We start from the raw sequence: 24,834 nt of genomic DNA, 5'->3' as shown, positions 1-24,834 counted from the left end.
CTGGGGGATGGGTGGCGGCGGAGATACGAATGGGATGTTGAGATTGCTACCCTGTAGCGTGGATATCTTGTGGCCATCCTGCCTGGTCGGGACTTGCTTGTCGAGATGTGGATTGGTCGGAAACTGTAGCTAATGTCATGTCCCACCTGCATGGACCTTGCTCTTTATTTTATTATTTTTATGAGTACGGAACAACACGACCTGAACTAAATAGTTGCACAAAATTTAAAATTAACCTTCATTGCTCCTGTGTCATGGTATTGCGGCGCTCTCCAGTTTGATTTCTGCATAGTAACTGATGTTATGCTGTATTACTATGTCGCCGTATTGCATGCACTAGTGCTACATGAGAGTTTGTGGCCGGCCGGATGGTTGTGGGCCCGTATTTGTTCTTTATTTCATGCACAATAAAGGTTTTCAAAAATTAAAAAAAAAAAAAAAAAAAAAAAAAAAAAGAAGGCCTGCATCTTTTTAGCTTGGAAAGGTAAAATCAGCTGTCTCAGTCTCCACCGCCTCTTAACAGTTATATGGCAAAAATCTGGCCTAACAAAGAATGATATCTCCCCGACAGTTTTTCTTGCGTCGGGTCTCGCTTTTTCTGAAATTGCTTGTCTCAATAGGAAGTTGCCGAAGAATATCAATATCGCTCTTGGCTTATCCGCTTCTTTTGGTTGTTTTTTTGGTTTAAACGGAGTGCGATGTGCCCGCTGTATCTCTTCTGCCCAGTTCCAGCCTGGTAAATTAACAAAAGCTTGCTCGAATAGCCTTATGAGGAATGCTCTCATATCAGACCCTTCAGCCCCCTCCTGTATTCCAAGGACTCAAAGGTTATTCCTCCTTTGCCGGTTCTCCAAATCCTCTAGCTTCCATTGCATGTCTGTAATCTGGGCGCTTTGAGCATCCACCTTAGCAATGGCAGCAGCCGAGTCTGCCTCCGTTGAGACCACTCGTTCTTCTATGTTTGAGATTCTATCTCCTAGATTGACGCACACTTTCGACAATTTCCTTACAGCGCCTTGCATCTTTCTTACAGCTGCCTGTGCCTTGCGGCTATCCTGTCTAGTCTCTTCCCTATGAGCGAGGATCTCTTTATGACTCACTTCTAAGAGGGACATCTGGGCGGCTTCCCCCTGAGGGCTGCCAAGCAAAGGAGAGTCTGACGAATGATCCCAGCTGAGCTCCTGAGTTCTGATCCCCACAGGTGGTCTAGCTGTGGATACATAGGGGTCAGTACCGTGTTCAGGCTCACTTCCCGAATCCAAATTGCTTCCCTCCAGTATTGAGCTATCGTCCTCTGACCATTCGCCTCCCTCCGAGACCGAAAAGAAACATTCGCTAGGAGGCTTTTCCTTATCCTTGTCGGCTGGTTTTTCATTCACTTGATTATCTGTATTGCCCTCCTGGCTTGCTGTAGATTTTGCATCCACTGCTTCCTTTGAACACATAGTTACATTCTCTGTATCTTCATCAGCCTTTCTCTGGACCTCTAGTAAATTCTTTTTTAAACCTGCTCGATCTGTCCCACTGGTCCCTGCCTCACTGTTAAGAGGTTCCAAGCTTCCTTCCAGCAGAGAGGGAGGTATGACCCTCCCCCCCCTCTATAGTTACAACCGTTATCGTTGCATCAACTGCCTTATCCTGCCCCTTTTCCACATCCGGAGAGCCAGTCTTTAGATCTTTCTCTTTACCCATTTTGGCTAAAAGGTCAATTATGGGGGTAGTAGCCTGCTTTACTTTGTCCCCCTGCTGATGCCTCCTTACCGGGGTCGCCTGCTTAGTTGGCTGTCCCTCTTCCTCCTGTGTCTCAGCAGCAGCTTCAGCGGCTGCCCTTCTTTTGGCTGCAGCTTTCGAGACAGTATTCACTTTCGGTGCCATGGCTCCTCCTCTCTGGCTTCGGCACTTTCTACCCCCCGGTCTCGGTATCCACTAGACGATGGAGACCTCTGTCTCCCTCGGAGGCTCCTCGGACTTCGTGCCGATACGCAGTGACCTTTCAGACAGGTCTCCCTTTTCGCCGGTACCAGGGTCGTCTGTCTGCTTCGTAGCTCCGAGCACCGCCTCCCAGCCAGCGTTAGTTCCCGGATCAACCGCCCGATAGTCCCGTGACAGGAAGCCGGCAGGAACATTAGCCGATTTCTAATCTCGCCGCTCACCACTGCCGCCGCTCGCTGATTTCAGCAACTCTACAGCGAATAAAATCTTAATCTCTTGAGTGCAGGCTTCCGAATAACATGCTTTCGCTGCTGCCGATTCCCAAATCCATTACACGGCACCCAGCGTATTCGGCATGTGGGTTACGGCCAGGATGTCTTTCTTATCTCCACCACCTCCATCGCGCACAGCCGTTCTACACGGCCGCCATCTTTCCCCCTAGAATCCCCATTCTAACTTTTCAGGAGTGAATTTGCACATTTATTTTTTATTTGTTCATTTGCTGGCCATGCCATACTCTCCAGCAGTGTGCCTTAGCTCTTGGAGCAGTATGCAAAATGTAGTAATGGGACACATTTTATTAGTACACCGAAGAGATGGTAATACTTCTTGGCAAGGTACACTTCGAATTCTCTATGAACCACCAAGGTTTTGTGGGTTCTCTTTTTGCACCTGCTCAGTGATTCTTCTTTTCTTTGCAACGGATAGAACAGGGATTTTCATTGTAATTTATCAGGCTTCATGGAACATGGTTTTCTGTTCATCATTCAGCTGCATGAACCTTTGTCTTTATGGCTGTTCTACTTTGTTTGTTTATTTTCTGGTTTTCGTGCCTCTTTCAAGTGTTTCGTTAAAGGTTTGGTCGGCGTACTTTGTTTTGTTCTCCCTGATAATGTAGCTTTCTTCTCTTGTCCTCAGCTCTTTCTGTTTCCTAATCTAACCGAAGCGAGGAATGGAGGGGGCTGCACTGCCTGCATGTTTATAAGAATGTGATTTTAGCAAAGTCCTGCCTAGCCGAGCTTTGTTCAAAATGTGGGTTTCAGGAAGGTAAAGTAGTCCTGGAACAGAGTGACATCCCACTGAGTAATTTTCAAATTTTATCAAAATGCTCTTGGCAACAGCCGTTCAATCTAAAGAAAGTCTTTGCTTTGGCACTTCTCAGGAGTATTCCTGGCAAAGACTGGTGTTAGACTGGAAAATCGGATTCGGTCATGATCCCTGTCAGACATAACTGTTTCTTCCCCATTGCCTTGCTGGGAGGGACATTTTGATGAGCCTATGTGACAAGATTTCTTGACTAAATCCCCCCTCAAACACACCACCTTGGGGGTACAACTGTAGTACTTGTTCTTACGGTGAAGAATCTGCAGGTAAAGTATCCATCAGAAGAATAAGTTATGTGTCTTTGGTAACAATACTTCTGGTGTCTACTCTATCTACCTGCAGATTCCTCATTGACCTAGATATCTACCTCTCGCGCAAGGTAGTCTTGCATGCTTGATAAGGTTTCAAGTTAGTTTCTGCATTGTGTTCCTGGCGATCCTGCCTGTCTCATCTACACCTCAGTGGGGAAAACAGAACGGAACAGACATAGTGCGACAACACCATCTGACCTCACATCTGGGGAGGTACGAGAGTTGAACAAGAGCAGAGGCACCATCACCTGGCATACAAGACCTATTTCAACTATTCCAGCCCCAGTCTTGTCTGTGGAAGAGATTCAGGAGGTCAGGAACCAGTAGGTAGATAAGAGTATGCATAGTAACAAAATTTTACTTGCCCTGTAACTATCTGCAGTACTCTACACTCACATGCTCTGCACACTCCTGTCACCTAGAGCTGGGCCCTGATATTTGCAACTTGTTTTTCTTCAAATAAGTTCAAAGTCACAAGATACATCTTCCCTTAGCCAACAATCCAGCACAGAACAGTAAAATGGAGTGTAGTGTCGAAGACAACCGTACTGCGAAGTGCAAATTGAAGGAAAAAGGAAAACATTTATATCATTACTGGCTTTCGGAGTAGAGCATCAGCACATGTGAACCTACAGCACTGTTTATGAACAGATGTTTCAGGGTAACACTTTTCATTTGTAGAATGTGTGGACATAGATATATGTGCTCTGTATAGACTCTATGGCAACGTTCAACTGATCAGAAGAGGTTACTCGGGAGAATCATTTCTGCTTTACTGTACCTCTGTACTGTGTTATATTATTTTTTCTTTTACTTTGATTACAGATTATGTGTGTTATTGATTGTACATATGGGAAATGTATATTCACCTTAGGAATACGAGTGTGAGGTCGTCTCATCTTAGGATGAGTTGAAGTGGTCCCTTTTTTTCAATACAAAATAATGTTTACTTCGTTATGGAATACAGGATTAGTTTTACATTGGATGTTCTATTGGAAACGAGCTCTTTAGTTATACAGTGGTTCTTTCCAGTGTAAGCAGTATGAGCTTAGAAAACTGGACCATAGTAAATATGGATATGGAGTGTATAACTTCATCCGAATGAAGAATGTCGAATATTCCTATAGGGCGGATAATTTGACTTTAAATATGAACCTCGAATATACTTAGGATTGCATGAATAATAGGGTAAGATGATAAAATTGAATGCAGTGCGATGGTTTTGTGTATTTGTCAATATCCCTAGTGTCAATAAAGTTTGGAGGTGATGAAGTTCCGAATAAATGCTCTACGGAGTGGAAAGGGAAGTATAGTGGCGGCCATATTGATTAAGGTCTCTTGATGGCTGTAGGTAACCACAAATTGGTGTTTTAAATATTCTTGTTCCCTTAAGAGAATCAGGTGACTGCTGACCCGAACGTAATATAGCTTGACGTAAGGTTTTCACATGAGGTCGACATGTTGATAGACCAAAGAATTTAACATGTTTAATGAACCAAGCCAAAATGGTGCAAGATTTAGTGGGGAGATAGAGCCCTGGTTGAAGGCTTCACGTAGTGGAAGGTGAAGCATTGTATCGGCCATTTTGAGTAAGGGATGTTGACTATTGTAGTGAAGTACTAACTGGTATTTTAATAATTTTGGTTTTTAATATAACTATGAGACTTTGGAGTGTTATACCAAGCGTAATATTGTTTGGAGACTAGTATTACATGTGTGGCCAACATGCGGGTTGACCGCGGGAATAGAATAAATGTAGCAAACAAATCCAAGATGGCGCATGTTTACAACGCCGTACTGCCTGGGTGGGGAGAATTCTCGGTCATTCTGGTGAGCTCTTGAGTTACATATTTTACCTTTATGGTATCGAGGATGCAAAAGTTTACTCGAGTGAGATGGTATGGGATGTCTTGCTTCTGATTTGACGCTCGTAATGGTAATTATGATATGATTTTCGAAACGGGGGTTATTTTGTTTGTGAATCGGACAAGATCTTAATGTTTGAATCAAATAGAGTACGTGACAAGTGCTGAGATTATTAGAAGTAATATTGATTGTAGATGAGGGAACCAGCGCGAGTTAGTTATGGAGCCTGTGAGGGTACGGGATAGTTATGGAATGAGACCCACATCAGTTCTTTAAACTTTCTTTAAAACTTCTTTATAATATGAAACTTAATGAACATAGATTGTATGTCAAGATAGATTTCTGATCGAGATTAAACATTGCCTCATATGGGTGTATACATATTTATAAATTTAGGTAACAGACAACACTATCTGTTAATCAACTGTTCTGGACGAGGAACCGACATGAATAAATGGTAAGGGTTCATGTTGAATATATATGATGTTGTACGCATCAACATGCCCGATATTACTGATCGTCAGGTTGGCTATTTGATATTTGTTTTTGCTCTAGCTGGATCCGTTTTTATCAAGTTACCTATTGGTTACCCGAAACATATTGCATATGATACAAAAGCTTGTGGACGAATACATAAATAGGTGAGCTAGTTTCCTCGAGAACGTCTTTTGTTGGGGACTTTTTCAAGGTCCTGGGAATGATGATCTTCACCATCCGAATAGAAGTTAGGTCAATACACAGTGTTGGTAACTGTTTCTGCCTGATCAGTTTCTACTCCATCAGCCTTTCTCTAAGAACTATTCCGTGTTGGAAAGTTGCATTACAAATGTAGATAAATGAGGGATCCGTCTACATAAAATATCACTTCATGATCATCTGCTGAGCACCCGGGTTTTGTGGTGGAGGTGATTAAATGTAGATAAGAATGTTGAATATGGAAATATGTATATTTTTAAATCTGATTATATCCCTGAAGGAGTCCGTGAACTGAAGAAACACGTTTTGGCTAGAGAGGATTGGAAAGAAGTTACATGTGATTAAGCAGAAGATTTTATTATACTTCAAGAATAAAATCAATGTGTGAAAAGAAGAAATGACTGGACTTCTTTGAATTACAAGAGGAGATGTGCTCAGGACATCTTATATCTAGACTCTATAGCAGTTTCTCCTCAAAGAGGTGGCTAGTGAGCTTTACCACAGTCTAGCCAACTAAAGCTCTGTTGACGGGCTTGCATATCCACATAGTAGTGTTTAATGAATGTATGTGGTGTATACCAGATGGTAGATTTACAAATGTCTGCTAAAGGGATCTTACACAGGAAGGCAATGGTGACACTTGCTGCCTGTGAAATGTGCTCTAGAAGGCACAGATAATGAGTGCTTAGCTTTGGTGTAACAGGTTTGTATGCTTTTAATCCATCTCAGAATGCCTGACTTGGAGATGGGGTGTCCCATGTGAGGGTTAGCACAGGATAAGAAGAGATGTTTTGTCTTATGAAAGCACTTAGATATGTTGATATGTTGGTGCAATACATGATCACGCTTTTGAAATCTAGTGTGTATAAAGCCCTTAACGCTAAGGATTGAGGACATGGGAAGAATATGGGCAGCTCTAAGGTTTGATTAATGTGAAAAGGTGACAGTTCATTTATCAGGAATCTGAGATGGAGTCCAAGGACCTCCATATACTGGGGTGTAGGTACACAAAGGAAAAATCATGGCATCTTGCATTTTCAGGGGTAGCAAACAGATTGATGGGCATATTACACTACAAGTCCCAACTTATCAGGGCATGGTTCATCCTAAGCAGTCTAACCAAACCATGGCGTGGCACATTGTGTTTACTGTTAATGACCAGTTTATTACTTTTTAAACAGTAAACAGGCTTTACCTTAAAGATTCTGACAAGGGTGTTAAAGTTCCATCTCCTCTATCAACAACACGAAAGAAACTTAACCGATCTCCTTCTCGGTACACCAAAAAGGTAACTTGTTTATTGGAAGGAGCCTTCTCCCACACCTCCTCGCGGCCAGCATCCATGTAGTCAGCCCTTTCCCAAATGGGTTCTTCAACAGCAACTACAGAAAAAACAATAAATTATAACTATCAAAGTATTAATCCGTTATGCAGCAGCAAAGTTTAAAATCGAAAAAGCTGTAGGTCAAATGGCACCAAATATGTGGATAATAAAGATGTGCATGTCAGTTTATTTTTGCTAATAATCAAAATTCCAATAACAGAAATTTTAATTTAGTACAACTTTGTTTGAATAGTGCTAATATTTTGTTTAGTTATGCTACACAACAGGCATGGTGCACAATCGGCTCCATAACAAATCAGTCCTAGAACGAGGCTTAAGGAATAATTTGAAAGCATGAAAGGAATTTACATCGGGATCTTCTGGCTGCAAATGTGTATGATTCCATAATTTACCATCTATAAAACAATGGCAGCCAGATAAGCTCGATCTTGATCTTGAAAAGGAGTGCATGAAGATCTGAGGAACACAGAACCACAAATAGCAATGCTTTTAATTGGATTTTTTAAAATAACTATCTTTATTGGATTTTGACATCTCAAAAGCAGTCATTGATATTATACAATTAAGTAGATTTTGAAGTGGGAATTTGTGCAAGTTGATACCATTTGTAAAAACTTTTGCGTGCTTTGTGCTGCATGTATGATAGTAGGGGAGTCAATGATTGTGATCACCTTCAGGGCTCCTTGTCTTGCAACCTTCAAAATATCGCGGTGACTGTGCCCTCCCTTTCATGCTCCAACAAGAAGCCAGACATACTTTCCAGGTCAATGTATTCCAATTATCATTACATTTGCAATTCATCTCATTCAGTTACTGTTTAGCCAATAATATGTGGCACTGCAGGGTATGTTAGTTTCGATTGTCTCGCATGTTATGACTTTAAAAGGATTCAAGATTGGAGGCTGCTCCTAGTTATTTATTCATTATTGGGAAAATGTGGTCCAGGAAGTGTAATAGATGACATGATACTTCTTGCTAGCTATACATTTGAAGTGAAAATTGCAAATGGATTTTAAAGCTTATCAAGAGTGCAAATGGTGGTGTTGCTTACTTGTTAGATTCTACAGATGAACATAATATATACCTCAGTTTTATCTAGTCATCACTAAGTCCAATTAGTGGACAAATCTAACATCATGTGACAAGTAATGCATACGAATTTCCATTTGTCAATTATTAAAATAAAAATTCAAAGTCCATTGTAAATAAAAAATTTAAAACGTACTACTCATTATCGGTTAAACAAGCATAGTTACTGTTTCTTCAGAAAATGCTTCCTACCACCTGTATATAAAATCTGAAAAGTTTCCAGTTTGGTCTGTGGCATTCAGGTTTGTGGGAATACATAACGCCAGTGTTAAGACAATGTATATGTGATGACTGTTGATCCTCATTATCCTTGGAAGGGCTGTAAAGCCAGTTCCAAACAATATGAGGTCAACATCTCCAATGTTGAAAACGTTCTTGGACTTTCTTAATTTGTAATAAACTTTCTTAATCTACCCATGAGTGAACACCATCACCAAAGTCTCCTCAAGGACGATCATATGATGCTCTAAGATTGCAAAGTACCGCAAAGAGGCATTCAGGGATATATAAACCTTTGCCAATATGATGAATGTTCATGTCCATGAAATCAACTATGATGACAAGGCAGGTCAAGTGTTGCTTTCCAAGCAGCTTTGCCAGGAGACAATCCCTTCTCTCTAATAATAATATTGCAGCATGGCTCAGGTTTCCAAATCAGCACCTAAATAAACTCTAAGACTTTCGGAATAAAGTTTTATAGATAAAGGAGGCAAGTTTTTTGATAATGATAATGCATAATAATATGTTTGGTGAACATTGAACACTGCATATTACTACACGCACCTCATACAAAACACTGTTGGTGGTATTGGTATAACGGTTTGGGTCTGCTTTGCAACTGAAGTAACTGGACACCTCACAATCAATAAGACCGGCATGAAATCTACTTTATAGCAACACATTCTAGAATGGAAACATGAGATCATCATTTAACAGCTAAATCTTAGTTGAAATCCATGCAAAAAGACAATGTTTCAAAACACATCATTAGATCAATGACTCGAAAAAACCACAGTTGTGAAATTGCCACATCAAAGTTCAGACCTAAAGACCATTTAGATGCTGTAAGGGTGGTTGTGCATAAACAAAGGTACCCAACTGTCACTGAGCTAAAACAGGTTTGTAAGGAGGTATGTGTCAGAATACATTCCAGGGAAAGCAAGAGAATGTTAATCTCCAACAGGAAATATTTTCCTCAAGGTATTGCTGCTAAAGGGGTCGCTACTCGTCTCTGGAGTCAAAAGCTGCATTTACTAGCTCCACACAAGGTTACTGAATGCGTTTGATGTTTATATAAAATATTGACAAAGGGAAAAATGTGTTGTTTATGTGAGCTTACATTTCTCTATGCGGAGGTCATAATGAAGGAGATACATCATATATATATATAGAGAGACCCCTTGGCAATCGACATATCAGTTGATTACCATGGATGTGATATCACTGTATTCAAATATACAAAATGACATCGGCCTAAGGGCATGTGGACACTTTTTGGCAGAACGGAATATACAGTACACAAACCACAACAAAATGCTGATTGAAATGATCAGATTGTGTCTAGAACAAACTGCCTTTATGTTTGATGATCCGATCTATAAGCAAACAAAAGGGACGGCGATGGGGTTTCATTTAGTCCATCATATGCCTGTTTAACTATGGGCCTTTGGGAACAAGATTGGGCGTGGAATAGCAGCAATGAAAAATTTCAGAACAAAACTGTAACATGGCTACGTTACATTGATGACCTGCTATTGGTCTGGGATAGCAGTAACAATGAATTCAGTGAATACTTTAAGATCCTAAACAGCTCGGATTACAACTTAAGATTCACATATGATATTCGTAAAACAAAAGTAGTATTTCTGGATATGGAAATTTATATTGAAAACAATGAGATACAAACAACATTACACCGCAAGGTAACTGCAACAAATTCAGTGCTACACGCACAAAGTTTTCATCAAGCCAGTCTGATCAAAAACATTCCCTACGGAGAATTCCTTAGGATAAAACAAATATGCTCAGATAAAAAAGAATTGAAGAAACACCAGAAACAGGCTGCATCAAGATTCAAAAAGAGACTATACAATCAAGGAACAATTGACACAGCTTTAAGGAGAACTGAACTACAAAATAGAACAGAATTGTTAAAAGAAAAAACAAAGGAGATTGAGGAAGAAAATAAAATCAGATTAATAACTACCTTTTCTACTGGAAATAAGCAAGTAATGCATATTTTAAGAAAAAATTGGCATATCCTACACATGGACAGCACAGTAGCCAAGATCGTAGGGGATCATCCAAATGTCACCTATAAAAGAGCGAAGAACTTACAGGACAAACTGGTCCACAGCCATTTCCAACTCCCTAAAAAACCTGAAACCTGGTTGAAACCCAAAGGTTTTTTTCAAATGTACAGGATGTAAAGTCTGCGAGATCGCCCTCAAGAAAAAAGAAATTCAAATGGCAAATAACCGAACTTGGAAGATAAAACAGCTAATAAACTGTAAGAGTCAGTTCGCAATATATATCATAGAGTGCCCATGTACACTGAAATACATAGGCAGCACAAAATGCGAACTTAAAAAACGCATCCTTGAACACGTAAGGGAAATAGTGAACTGTGACCCGCAGACACATGGAAAAAGAACATGCCAGTAATTGGAAGGAACTTAAATTTTATGCAATCGAAACAGTAGGACTTCATCCACACAGGGGTGACCGCGAAAAGACTTTGAGACAGAAAGAGTCAAAACATATTTTGAACTTCAGAACCCTAACCCCCCATGGTCTGAACCAGGATGAGGAATTGCATTACCATCTTTAAGCCCCTGTTTGACATCAGGACCATCTCAACTTTGTATTCGAACTTTAATTGCAGATTAACTTCCTGATATAAATGAATGTTTTAACTGCACAAGAAATTCACATCTCACACATCACGACAAATTACACTGCTAGAACTGAGGCTACTTATTCATATATTGGTATGACACATATAACAAGTAGGACCCCTTGACAGAGGCGCAGCGACAGAAACACAAACATGTAAATACATGTTGTAAATACCCATTAGAGGGAAGAAGTAATCTGATAGAAAAGGACTTAGAAAAATCTCACCAATATTATACATATACAACATATACTGGAGTTTCCGTTAATCTAACACATAATCAAAGACCCACTGAGGGCAGAGATGTGAGAAATGGTAGTCCCAATAGGTCAATTGTTCAGCTGCGCTACGTCAAAAAATATCCACTAGAGGAAAGAATTGTGGATACTACATACGCATTATTGTACGATATATGAATTGGCAACACAATTACAGACTACATATACCACTTTGCTTAGCGGTGAGTGCAGGAAACGACTGGTATCAAGTCACTTCCTGTTTAAAAAAAAAAAAGTTTTTCACTTAATTAAACCACACAAACAAACACTTGGTCATAAACAGAATCATGAGCAGGCGGCGTGGGCCGCGAAACGTGCTGAGCAGTGTTGCTGGATAAGCTGTTATGAGAATAAAGTAACAGAAAGCACGTTTGGAGTACTAGTCGTCACTGGTGTGAGAAGCTGAGAGTGCGAAGGAATTTGTGTTAGCGCAAAAAACGGGATACTTGACAAGCAGCAAGGCTCTGCTGCACCCCATACGCACTGCCAGGAGAGCGCTTAGGAAGCCCTTACCGGGGCCACGAAACTTGAATATATATATATATATATATATATATATATATATATATATATATATATATATATATATATATATATATATATATATATTGGAATAATAACAGGTTTCAGGCATGTAATAGTTAGGAATTAGCATTTAAATAAAACCTTATAAATTCACTAAAAAATCATAGGTTTCAGGGATGTTATAGTTAGTTGGACATTTGACTCATATACAACCAGAGAAATTCGCCAGTTATATTTAGTTGAGCTAACAATAACTCCAGCGCCCGCAATGCACTGCTGATGATGTCACATATATCACTCATGACATGGTCCATTATAAATGGCATATATACCAGCGTATATAAAACATTTATGACGTCGTTTTGCAGGTCCTTGCAAGAAGTCCCTCAAATCAACGCCATCTTTACGTAAAGATAAGTGTTTTACCTCTGTTAGTGTGGACTTTTGTAGCCACTCAAGACACAGTTTTCCTACACTCTATGTTGTTACTGTCCTCGGATGATGTCTCTGGACATATCTTGTATCTGGCCTGGTGAATGTAAACCCTTGTGTTTTATTCAGGTATCTATCTTGACAGTTGTTTGTGCCTGTGGGCGCGATTAACCATTTTTTCCAATCAGGATCTGTTCTGTTTTTATGTAAAATAGTTTTTACATCTAACACCTCCTCTGTAGTGTTCTTACTATCAGGTGTAGGTGTAGGTATTGACGGTTTGTTTAAATCTTTTATCTTAGCTAGGCGAAGACAAGATGTCTGTTGAACAGTGTTATTCAAATACATTATTTGTTCAGAGATGATGCAGGCTCTAAATGAAGCTTCTAATCCCTGCACCTGCCAGTCTTTTGTGCCCCAGACAGTTTTTGTCTCAATGTGGTCTTTCCAAAAGTCGAAGCCTAAAGTAGACAGCTGAGCATAAAAGGCAGCAGAATAAATTTGCTTGGTATTTGTCAACATGCTTTTCATTCCTGTCTTATTAACATTTTTAAAGAAAAATGCTTCTGGATTTGAGACATTAAAACCTGAAAAGTAAGGAAACTTGTCATAAAATGTTTTTGAGCTACCTTTTGGCGGTGTTGGACAATGTTCCCATTGATTAGAAGTATAAACATTTCTAGGATTTGCAGATTTATGCAAAAAATGATGACCATAGTGATTATAACAGTTCATTTGTTCATAATCTGATAAAACTTCTAAGTACTCGTGATTTGTAAATTTTGCAGACATTTCTAAGTCTGACATCATATTATTTACAGTCTCAAAGTCCCAATCATCAGAAAAAGTGCTGGGTGAAACAAAGTCACTCAAGGAATCCTTGATTTGTTGTAGAACCTTCAACAGCTCTGCAGGACCAAAGATGTCATAATCAGTTCTGTCCCAAGCTATACCACCAGGTATAGGAACGGCTGTGATGTTCACTGATGACAGTCACTTTGTTCACGATGAGATGATTTGTGTGGCGTGAGGAGTAAGTTGATGTTCTTACTTGCTGTGTCCTTTTTACCTTATCTTCCATTGATCCGCATCCCAAAGTTAATACCAGAGTCAACCAAAGTAGAAGAAAAAGTACACCCAACACAATTCAAAGTTCAATCCACGGTGAAACCAGATAAGACTTTTCCAGTTGATGAAAATGTTCTGTAGCTTATACTTTAAAAGTTCTTTTAGTTGGCGTGGTTTCAGGTTCACTGGGATCCTCGGCAACCGTATCAAAGTTTATGAAATAGCCAGAGGCAGTTCAGTCAATTGTAGGGATTGCATCAGGATTATTTGAAATTGCTGAAGCTACTTGATCACTTGTCATATTAGTATAGTCAGATGCTATATCATTGTAGACAGGCGTTTCTTGACAAACTGTTATTTGGGTCTCAAGAGGCACAAGTTCCATGGCTTTGTTGCATAGTCCTTCTTTTCGCACTGCAGATTCTTCAAATGTGATGAGTCTCTCAGTTTGAACCTCTTGGATAGTAGCCAGATTTGGTTGTCTGCTACATCTTTAGAGCCCACTTGGCCTACTACTTATGATCGGCCACATGATGTGGTTGTACCAGGTCGATAGATACAAACCTGTTCTCCTTTCTTCCTGCAAGGAGCGGCAGTAACACTATTCTTGATCCGTGGATTGCTAGCACAGGTATTGGTTGTCTGTATGAAAGCCCAAATTCCTTCTTGTTCGGGATTTTTTCTCTGACTAGATCCTCAATCTTTGGAATCCAGGCAGGTCTTTCTGGGACGGGTGGTTCCCCTTCGGTGGTCATTGGCTTCTGCAATGTGTTGTTTTGACTTCTCCTTGTTTCATTTAAGTCCTGCAAAACAGCCAAACGCTCTTTGATATCAAAAGGTTTCTATTCTACCACTGAAGTGTAACGATCAAGGTCCTGGACATTCAATCTAGTTCCAAAAAGTATTTCGTATGGAGTGATTCCACCCAGAGAAATTCTTGGCAGATTGTTAAGACTACGTTGGATACTTATTAGATGTTAGACCCACCCTGTCACCGAGCTTAATACCCTAGCTGTTATAGCTTGCTTTATGTCCCGTTTTTTTCTCTCCACAACCAAATTTTCCTCAGGATGGAATGGACTAGATTACCGCAATGCAATGTCCAGATTGGCCATGGCCTCCTTGTAAGCCTTTGAGCTAAACGCAGGACCCTGGTCAGAATGTAGCGTGCCGACTGCTTATGTGCTGATAAAGACTCGCAAATCTTTTATAGCCGTTCGGGCGTCAGCCGAGCGCGGAGGCCACATCCAAATGAATCTTGAGCATGAATTCACTGCGACCATGATATATTTGTACTTACCATCCCTTTGTAAGGGACCGCAGTGGTACAGGTAAACGCGCGCTAATGGTTTATCTGAAATTAACTGGGACGTCTGTGCAGGACGTTTCACTGTAAAGACTTTCAACTTTTGGCAGATTTCACATTCCAAAACATAGTTTCTGGTCTGTTTCCTCAGGCGCGGCCACCAGTATCTCTGTTTTAATAACACTGTGGCAGAAACACCTGCATGTGCAGAGGCAAGCCCTTCATGTGCTGCTAAAATTAGTCCTTATCTATGTTCCATGTTTGGAATTACTCTATCCCCCACTCCAGGGATTCGAGCGAACGGAACCTTATTTGCATCAGTTATATACGAGTATTTGAGTAGAAAGCCTTATGGTAATGTTTTTGCACTGACTTTGCTGGAAGCAGTGACAGCTTGCATTATTTCGCTGTCTATTTTCGTTTTTGAACGAGTGATTGCAGCTACGGAAGCCGTTTGCACAGCTGCCTTCGCGGCTTCATCAGCCAATAAATTCCCTGCAACGTGAACACCATCACGTTGATGACTCAGTGTATGGATCACGTGAGTCTTTTGTAGTTCTTTTTGTAATTGAACTACTTGTTCCCAAAGCAACTTATGCTTGATTGTGCCACCTTTTGCATCTTTGAAACCATTTTGAATCCAGTTCTGCAAGTAATCATTGTAGGATTGGACGCAGTAATAAGAATCGCACACTATGAGTGTGGGGAATTTGCAATCAGTATTTTCAAGCGCCATCTTGAATGCGCACAGTTCAGCTCGCTGAGCTGTACAATCTCCGAGAGATTGTGTTTTAGTGACCATAGGTCAGAATTTACCATTGCGCCAGCGACCCTTAACGATCGCGCACGAAGCACTATAAGCTTGTTTGCCCCCAATTGCGGGCTGTGCTGATCCGTCTGTATAAATTATACATTTGTACTATTCTAGAGGCAGAATCTCAGCGGGCAGAACATTCTTGTTCGTATTGTAGAAATTCTTGTTTGTATTGTATAAATTCTTGTGTTTTCAAATAAGGGTCAAAAACGTATTCAACGTCTGTTGTAGCAAGAGAGTTAACCCATTGTATCCATCTTGGATGTAAAGCCTTTGCATTTGGAATGCTCGCTTTTGTCACTGCTTCTAAAGCAGGTACAGGAGTAACGACCATTATGCGTTTTCCCTGTGCGAGGTCTCTCTCTTTTGCTACTGCAGTATGAACCGCTGTCAGAATTGTTTCTGTAGAGATGAATTTCAATTCAGCTTGTGTGTACAAGTGTGATTTATAAGCTATTGGTACTTTTTCTCCTTCATTAAAAGGTTAAGTATGTGAATCCGCATCTTCCTGGAATGATTCGGATTACAAGGTTGCGTACGTTTACGCGTGTTTGTAAATGTGTTGTTGCTAGCATGTCTCTTTGCATGAACGCAAAATTTCTGTGTGTTTGAGTCCAATTAACTGTTTTGAAATCAGGTTTGATTAATTCATAAAGAGGTTTAACCCTTTCTGCGTAGTTTAGAATGTATGTTCTTCCGAAATTTAGGAAACCTAGAATCGATTGTATGTTTTTCAGCGTTTTTGGAGGTTGGGGCAGCGCATATTTTTCTAAAAAGTTGGCTGTCAGGCTTTTGCCTTCACTTGATAATTTGTATCCCAGAAAAAGGACGTTTAAATGGACAATTTGTGATTTCTTAAAATTGAATTTGTACCCTTCAGATACGAAGCCAAGTATTATGGTGTTCACCCTATCCAAGTCATCGTCTGTTAGAAAGAGGTCATAGACATAAGATAATGCCTCATCGTCATACGTTTGTAGTAACTCTGTTACTCTGTCTGAAAATAACCCTGGACTATTCTTTAATACCTGGGGGAGACGACAGAATTGACGCTGTGTCCCCATGATTGAGAACGCGGTCAAGTACCTACTTTCTGGTGCAATGTTTTGGCAGAAAAAAACGTTAGAAATATCCAAAGTGGTTTTATATTTTTTACGCACAATGTTATTCATTAGTGCTGCACTATGTGCATTTTGTACTGCAAAGGTTTTGCAACAAGAGTTTTAAATGTCTGTAATCCAAAACTAGGCAATATGTATTGTCTGGTTTGGAGACAGGAAACAAAGGATTGTTCGATGACGAGGTGCATGTTTCAATCACCCCTTGGTATTCAAGTTGATCTAATATCTCCCCGACTTGTTTTTTAGCTTCTTGCTTAACTGGGTACTGCCTTTGTGCAGTCGGTTGAGTTTTTAACTGGATTTTATGGTGAGGGGAATCCTCATCCCATCCTACATGATTTTTGTATAACTCTGGAGCCTGGGCTACAGCCCATTTTCTGGCATAAGTATATTTTAAATTAATTAGAATATGATTGGAGAAGGCTGGCATAACGATGTCTTCGCCTTGTGGGCACTCCCTGACAAATTCAGGTGGCCAGTCCTGTTCAGCTAGAAGAATGTCATAGCCCTTAGAGAGCTTCTCCCGAAAGAGTGCTCTTATTTTTCTTGTTGTATCCCCCTCCATTCGGAGTGTTACTTCATGTAACCTATGGGGTACACTAACCCTGGTATTAGCAATTTCAACTTGGATGTACTCATTCAAGTCCACTGTCTCCAGATGATCCTTCAAGATCTTGCGAGCTACGGTTACTTCTGCTGTGCTGTGAAAAAGTATAATGCGTACAGCGAGAACAATATTATAAAATAATACTGTAAGAGCATTGTATGGTCTCTAAAGCATATATAAATACATACATAAATAACAATAGCTAAAAGTACTCAACTGGTGCTTCTAAAATACGCCTACCCCAATGTACCTAACCTAAGTGTAGTACGCAGGAAGAAGTAAGTGTTGTGTAGCATAGGTTTTAGTTTTCTTTGCCAAGAATCTATCCAAGATTTCTCTTCAGTTCTAATCAGCTTGGTTTAGAATGAAGGAGGTCTGGTATCTCTTGTCTTGGGACTCGATTTCCCAACACCCCGCAAGGGGAGCTTGGAAACACTGGAGCTGGATTCTCAGCGAGAGAAAGGACAGCTTCTCGATCAGTGCGTCAGCTGGAGGGTCGGCTTCCTTCGGCACTTGCTGTAGCGAGCTGCGTCAGGCAAGTAGATAGTCGAACTGCTCCGCACCACCGTGTCTTGCTAGAGCAAGTGAAGGCATATTTATACCTTGAAGGTGCCTAGTTTGACGTAAAGTCTGGCATAATAACGTCAGTAAAGAACCCCAAGGAAATAGTAGTTCTTTGTAAAGTACATGAGTTCTTGGACAAATCAATATTCAAGCAAGGGGAGGTCCCTGACTTCTTAAGCAGATTTTCCAAGAAATCGTTGTGACGTTTTGGTATGGGTGGAAGTAGCCATGCCTGTATTTGGACCGCATGGGCTATGTCTAAAAAAGGGAATGATTTCTATGCCTATATTAGGGCAATATGAACTGTACCTATATAAGGGCCTGAATCGGGAAAATTCACTCTGATCCTAAAACACCATACAACAAGCAATGCTACAGAAGGGGTGGAGAAGTGTGGCTCAATGGTTAGAGCGGCAGACCTTGATGCAGAGTGCTGGCCAGGGACCAGGGTTCGATTCCCGCCTCGGCGGGATCGGGCTTAAATTCCTCTGACTGGATATTCTCGCCTCAGTGCTGAATCTAAGCATGGGCCCCACGCTGCAACTCTGGGCAATAGCTTGCTTAGTCTCCACAGCGGCCCCCGATACACAAGGGATGCCTGGTTTCACCATGGGATGCCCAGGAGTGGACACCTCACAAGGAAAAGCCAGGAGGGGTTCCCTTGTGGTAGGAGTACAAGCGCCGGGATACTTACGGGTGACTGTTCGCGCTATACAAATACAACACATTTACATCACCCTGAGTGCGCATGTGCGAAAAAGTGATTTTGCCGTGCGTAATGATGTGATTTCTGACCTCATTCAGTCACATCTGTCTCATTTTAAGGACCTGCTGGACCGTCCTATAGGCTTGAGCAAGCATGTAGCGCTCCCCAACAGACACGTGGCGTTGGCTTTTAGGACACTGTAGTGAGCCTGTTACTAAGTGTACATGCACACAGGCTTCTGCCACTGCATAACACGCGCACATTATGCTTCTAGAATGCGCTCTGATCCTTTCAATATAAACATTCGTATAACGTAAAATATTTTACCTTGTGAATTCTCGAGCACTCCATCTCCTCTTTAAACCACGATTACCACTAACAGTTGGTAGATCGTATTTCAATAACAAAGGATGCACTCAACTCCTATTTTCTATCAAGCTTGAAATAAACCTTCATTTACCTCCAGACGTTTCCACCATTAAATTATTTCTCCCTTTTCAGACATTCCATTGATTGCCTCAAGTAGGGCGGAGCGAGAGCTGACCCCGCAATAATGTACTGGGCATTCTGGCGCCTTCCATCGTGGTAGCAAGACACCGTCCCCGACCGGAGACCTGGTCTACCGTACAAACGTACCCCCGGACTCGGAGCTTGCACCAACACGTTGTGGGACACACTGGTGGTGGCAGGTGAGCAGTGAAGCCTCGGTGTGCAAGATCTACAATTGAGCACAGTGCGGGGGAAGGGGTAGGGGTGCCGCACCCTGGGTGCACAGATGCATGCAAGCAATTTTCCTGTAGCTTATAATGTAGGACTATATTATCAAAGAACGTCGATAACATTATCACCACTTTAGCGCAATTAGTGAACATAACCTGGAGCGAGAGCGAGAGCCCTGCGCACTGGCACCATCCCAGTGGCGTCCCAAACCCCCATTACCTCAACAAGCATTCAAGAAGGATACACCTGCCTTAGTGACACATGACCCTGACTGAGCATCTCCTACTGACCATAAAGTATGCACCTCTACATCTTAAGGGCTAACAGTCTGAGTTCTTCACCTAAGTGCAGCAGCAAGAATACATGTTTACGCACACTTTAGAATGACAGTACTCATAACATTTGGATATCATTATAAATGCATTGCAATTACAGCCCCTAAAGGCATCACAGATGATCACAGGATTCAGTAAATACAGTCAAGACACCCTAGCAGGAATGTCTAGCCACTTAAATCCACCTTGTTTATGACGTCACACTACAAACTGTGAAATTCAGTCCCTTCAAAAGAAATAACGATGAGTAAATGCCTTTCAATGTAATTACATAATTTCACCTCCAGGGGATGCCCTTCCCAAGACATCTTCAACTCAGCTCTTCAATCTTTGATGCACTTCTCAATGCAACCCCAGCTGTGAAACAAAAAGTTCCAGCCTAGGAGGTGAAGCAATATTTGCTGAGCGTTGAGGGGTTATCCCTTTTAAATCCTCAAGAAACTTAGGGTGGGACTTATCTCTGTGCTGGGGGTGAGACTGCGCTTCTCCAGCATCTCCCCCAGGACCTTTTCACACTCAAGGATGACCCCTCTCCTCTGGGGCCCACCAAAACACCAAAAACGATCCATTCCCCAAGCCTTGCAAGGCATTATGGGACGCTTCAAGATCCTGGTGCTGAACAACAGATGAGCGGCTCTCCCGCTGTGCCGGGGAGAGCCTCGCTGGCACTTCGCCGCTTTCTGGGGCCTCGGTGAGGGGCCGGTCCCACCCGGACCCCCACGTGAGCGCAGACGGCTCGGGGGGCGCACCCTCTGCCGCTCCTCTTTTCCATGGCCCGGTCCCACGCCGGCCCCCCGCACCACTGAATGTCTTCCTTGGGGGCTCCAGTCCCATGCGGGACCCCCGTATGCCTTCCTTCTTCTGTGACGGTAGTCAGATTACCCGCTTCCGGGTCCCGAGCCATCTTCCGAGGGCGGGGGGGACCAGGGGGTTGCGCAACAGCACTCCCCCCATCCTGGCACTTCGGGGTCCTCCTCCTCGCCATTTTCATCGGGGGCTAGGTTGGGCTCCTGACACACAGTGGGAGAATTTCATGGGAAGCACGACGGCGCTCCCCGGCCTCCGTCTTCGGTGAGGCCCAGGGTGGGCTCCTGGCACCGCTGCAGGGCACCTTCACGGGGAACGGCTTCACTTCTCCTTGGGGCAGCCCTCTGGACCTGACCCACCCCACGGCATCTTTTAGACCGGCGTCAGAGCCCCACGCGCTTAGTCATCGGTCTTCTAGGGGGTCAAAGGTCACCTACCTTCCGGGGGCCATATCTCAGCCCCTGGAGGTCCGATCTGCCCCATTTTCGAGTCTTCTTGCTCCTGGTGGCGTCCACCAGCCACTGGGAGCACTCTCCTTTGCCCTACGGGTCTCCAAGAAGGAGCATTCTGCAGGGAGCGGTCTTCACTGGCTCCCTGCGCCTCTCTTCTCCCTGCGCAGAGGCCCCTACTTCTGTGCACCGGTCCTGGGCTCTTCTTCTGGCGCTGTTAGGGGCCTGGGAGGGGGCGGTCAGGGGTGTCCTCCTTCCAACTGCCCATTGCCAGGCTCCAGCTCCTTCCCCCTCAGCAGACCACACCCCAGAGAGAGATTCTCTTCCTGTGCAAGTAATTTTTAAAAGTTGAGTAGGGGGCTGGCAGGAAGACTCTGTGTGTCCTATCAAACAGCGACACATCACTTCCCTTTCCCTGCTCTCTCCTTCTTGTCCAGCCTCTGGGTTAGTTCAAAATGGCGTCGCCAGTGTCTCTGGCCACATGCCTCTGAAACCCAACTCCTTCCACCCCCTTACTGCCTTCACCGGTGTTCAGCTTGGTGCCTGGCACCCAGCGACAGCAGTTGATGGATTGGCTTGTAGCTCCACCTATCTTTTCTCCTTGGGGGGGATGATCTTTGCTCTGGGAAGAAAGGTGATTAATCTAACCTGCTAGGGCCAGACCTCAGCCAGGGACTCCGAGAAATTTGACATATCTGGTCGACCTAAAAGTACTACAAATAGGACTTTGGGCTCTGCAGAATACTTATTTTCACATCCTCTACACTGGACTTTAGTGCGTGTCTGAGATCTGTAGGCCTTGTGGAAGTTATTATAGCCATGGGTTCCATCTCCCCATAAGGTAATAATGAAGTGAAAAACACAGTAAAACACACTGACTTTCCCTGGCATGTTTCCTTCCAGTGCATAAAGCCTATTCCATACCACAACCCAACTCTGCATAAGTCATGCCACACCATTCTCTCTGTAGCTGCTCCTGGACTGCGCACCCTAGGAATCTCTCCTGTGCAGCCCATACCCGTGTGCACACGCATGTACACAGGTGTCTGCATGCAACCAGCCCGGTGCCTCATACTCCAGCTGCTGCGAAGCGGCCTAGTCAAGCTAGGGGGACACCAGTAAAATCTCCAAGCAGTCTCCTTCATTATGAGTTCACTGTGGGTGAGTCCCAGATTGTGAGTCTCCCCCACAGTAAAAGCTCAACAATTAGGTGCTCAAAAAGCAAAAAATCCGAGCGGCCCCTAGTTTCAGAACTACCGTCTAACACCCGCCATGCACTGCTTATGACCTCACATATGACATCACTCATGACAAATTTTATGACATCACTGGTGAGGTCTCAAAAGACAACACTGATGACAGACAGTACTGATGACATCATCCAATGAGTGTGCTAGTTTGTTTAACAGTTTACATAGTGGCAGGTAACTAACAATACTTTTGTACCTAATTTTGTTTGGGCTGGGTTCAGCTGATAAGTGGAATTGTTTTCAAAACACATGTGCTCCAAATGCAAAATAGCTATGCTCCTCACAACTTTTTGGTTCGGCAAAAAAAAGCTTTCAACAGGAGACAGATTCTATGTAGTAAATGATAACTTTAGGCTGTTTAGGAAAGTTATCAGAGAACTGTGTCAGCATGATAATTTATACTCAACATAGAAAAGTGTGTGCACCCAGTACAACCCTATGTACATGTGATTGTTTTGCTTCAGAAGATGGACTATCTGTAAACGTTTCTCCACAGTATGAAGGGCACAGGTTATATGGTCTTTAGCACCTTCAGATCTCGGTTATGTTTAGCAAATAGTGTCTCATTTAACAACTGTTGCATAGAATGTACACCGTACTTAGTAGATTCTTTTGAAAACTCTGTGGAGTATTTCACAAGAGTTTCACTGTTTGCAAACAGTGTGCTAAGAACAAACTCTCAACATAAAGTAAAAACTGATCACTGTCCTCAGTTCTCTATTAATATGAAATTAATTTCTTTATATAGCTTTGCTGTGTCAGCGGTTTGATACAGATAAAAGCTGTCCGTAGTTGCGCATTTGTTATGGAATGGGCATTCACTATTTTGGTTTTCTATGAAGAGTTTTATACAGATTCAACACTGTATTCAATCGGGGCTTTCCACATACCTGTGGTTAATTGTTAATGTGAACTATGCTAACTGTAAAGTGTATGGTATGGTGTCAATGCTGCACAAAATGCACGCTTTCCACAGCTAAGGGAGTTGTATCCATGATGGAAGTAATAATGGTTGATACTCTCCTGAGCTATTTTGTATTTACTGTCAGGCCTCTATACTTAATTTACAGACGAATATGCGGGAAAGCACAGTTTGGATGATGTCACCGATGATGTCATAGAAGATCATGAGTGATGTCATGTGTGAGATCATAAGCAGTGCATGGTGGGGCGTAAGTTTTACTTAGTGCTGCTAACTATAACTGGTGAATTTCTGTGTTTTTCTTTTAGTTCAAAACGCTAATAGTCACTGAGGAATTCATCTACCTATAACTTTACCCTTTGGTTTTTCAAGTTAATTTCTAAGGTTTAAAATATATATATATATATACTTATCACACACCACTCCATAACGTTACTTTAACCTTTGTTTTTTTTCTGTGAATTTATTGTTTTTTTATGTTAAGTAAAATACAAGCTACTTACCGGTACACTGTGATTCTCCAGTATTGACATCTTTTATAGATTCAAATGCTTGAATCTTCCCCGTCGTCATGTTGTGAGTCCCACGGTAACAGTAAAATAGCAGTATAAAACTTCAACTTTCAAATGCCCATAAGAATTCACTAGCTTTCAGCAACCTATTACCATTGTTCTAAAACATCCAAACTCTAGCCAATCAGAGCGCAGACCATAGAGTCTCCTTCCCCTGTAGGACCACCATACCTCAGATTTCAAGCACAAGCGCCATAAGGTAATAAGAGAGGTGAACCTAAAAAGGGAGGAGGGAAGGTCGCATGTGAATCTATAAAAGATATCAATACTGGAGAACTACAATGTACAGGTAAGTAACTTATTTTTTATCCAGTATTGTATCTTTTATAGATTCACACAAATGAAATAGAATAGCAAGCAGTACCAAATGGTCAGAGGCGACGGGACGGGTAAGGTGAACCATCCCACCCTGTGACCCAGAAACCAAAATGTGATGTTAATCATAAAGAGCATATAATTTTAGCTCACAACAATGTATACATATACTAAAACGGAAATAGGAAAACATTCCATAACATTTATTACATATCATAGCACACTTACTTAGGAGAAGAACATTCTTAGGAGATCATACCTTATGTGAATAGACGTCGCAGACCAGCTTAACAATATGCTACATCCGCCTTCTGCCAGGCATCTAGGTAGCATTGCTTTGTGAAGGTATCGAGGTTCGCCCAGGTCACTGCCCTGCAGATTTCAGGCAAGGACACTCCTGCGAACAGTGCAGAGGAAGCTGCCATCTTGAGTGTTGAGTGCGATGCGACTTTGGAAACCAGAGGGCGGTCAGCTTTTTCATGACAAAAGAGGATAGTATATGAGAATCAGTGAGCGATAGACCCCCGCGTCAAATCCTGACTCTTCCTAGGGGCAGAGAAGGCAATGAGTAACTGAGTAGATTTTCAGAAAGGCTTAGTCCTTTGAGAGAAGAACTTTAACCATCGTTTTTAATGTCCAGAGAATGAAGTGCCCTCTCAGCTGGCAAAGTTGGAGCTGAAAAGGAGGGCAAAACCACTGGCTCATTCAGATGAAATGCAGAAGGTACCTTGGGAATAAAAGATGAATTGGTACGAAGAATCACTATCTGGAAAAAACTGCAGGTAAGGTTCCGTTGTAATGAAG

General features: G+C 42.1%; 1 protein-coding gene across 2 annotated transcripts in view; it reads right to left on the bottom strand.

Annotated features, from left to right (window-relative positions):
* The window catches only part of ZFAND4 (zinc finger AN1-type containing 4), a 333,346-nt gene that overhangs the window by 216,749 nt on the left and 91,763 nt on the right, over nt 1–24,834 (bottom strand). For both annotated transcript variants that reach the window (XM_086922308.1, XM_086922307.1), the window contains exon 5: nt 7,105–7,291. In XM_086922308.1, the coding sequence (XP_086778434.1) occupies nt 7,105–7,291 (187 nt within the window). The remainder of the gene's footprint in view (nt 1–7,104; nt 7,292–24,834) is intronic.

The sequence above is a fragment of the Lissotriton vulgaris genome, chromosome 5 (genome assembly GCF_964263255.1).
Source record: "Lissotriton vulgaris chromosome 5, aLisVul1.2, whole genome shotgun sequence".
In the NCBI taxonomy this organism is placed as follows: Eukaryota; Metazoa; Chordata; class Amphibia; order Caudata; family Salamandridae; genus Lissotriton; species Lissotriton vulgaris.
This window is presented reverse-complemented; position numbering and strand designations above follow the sequence as displayed.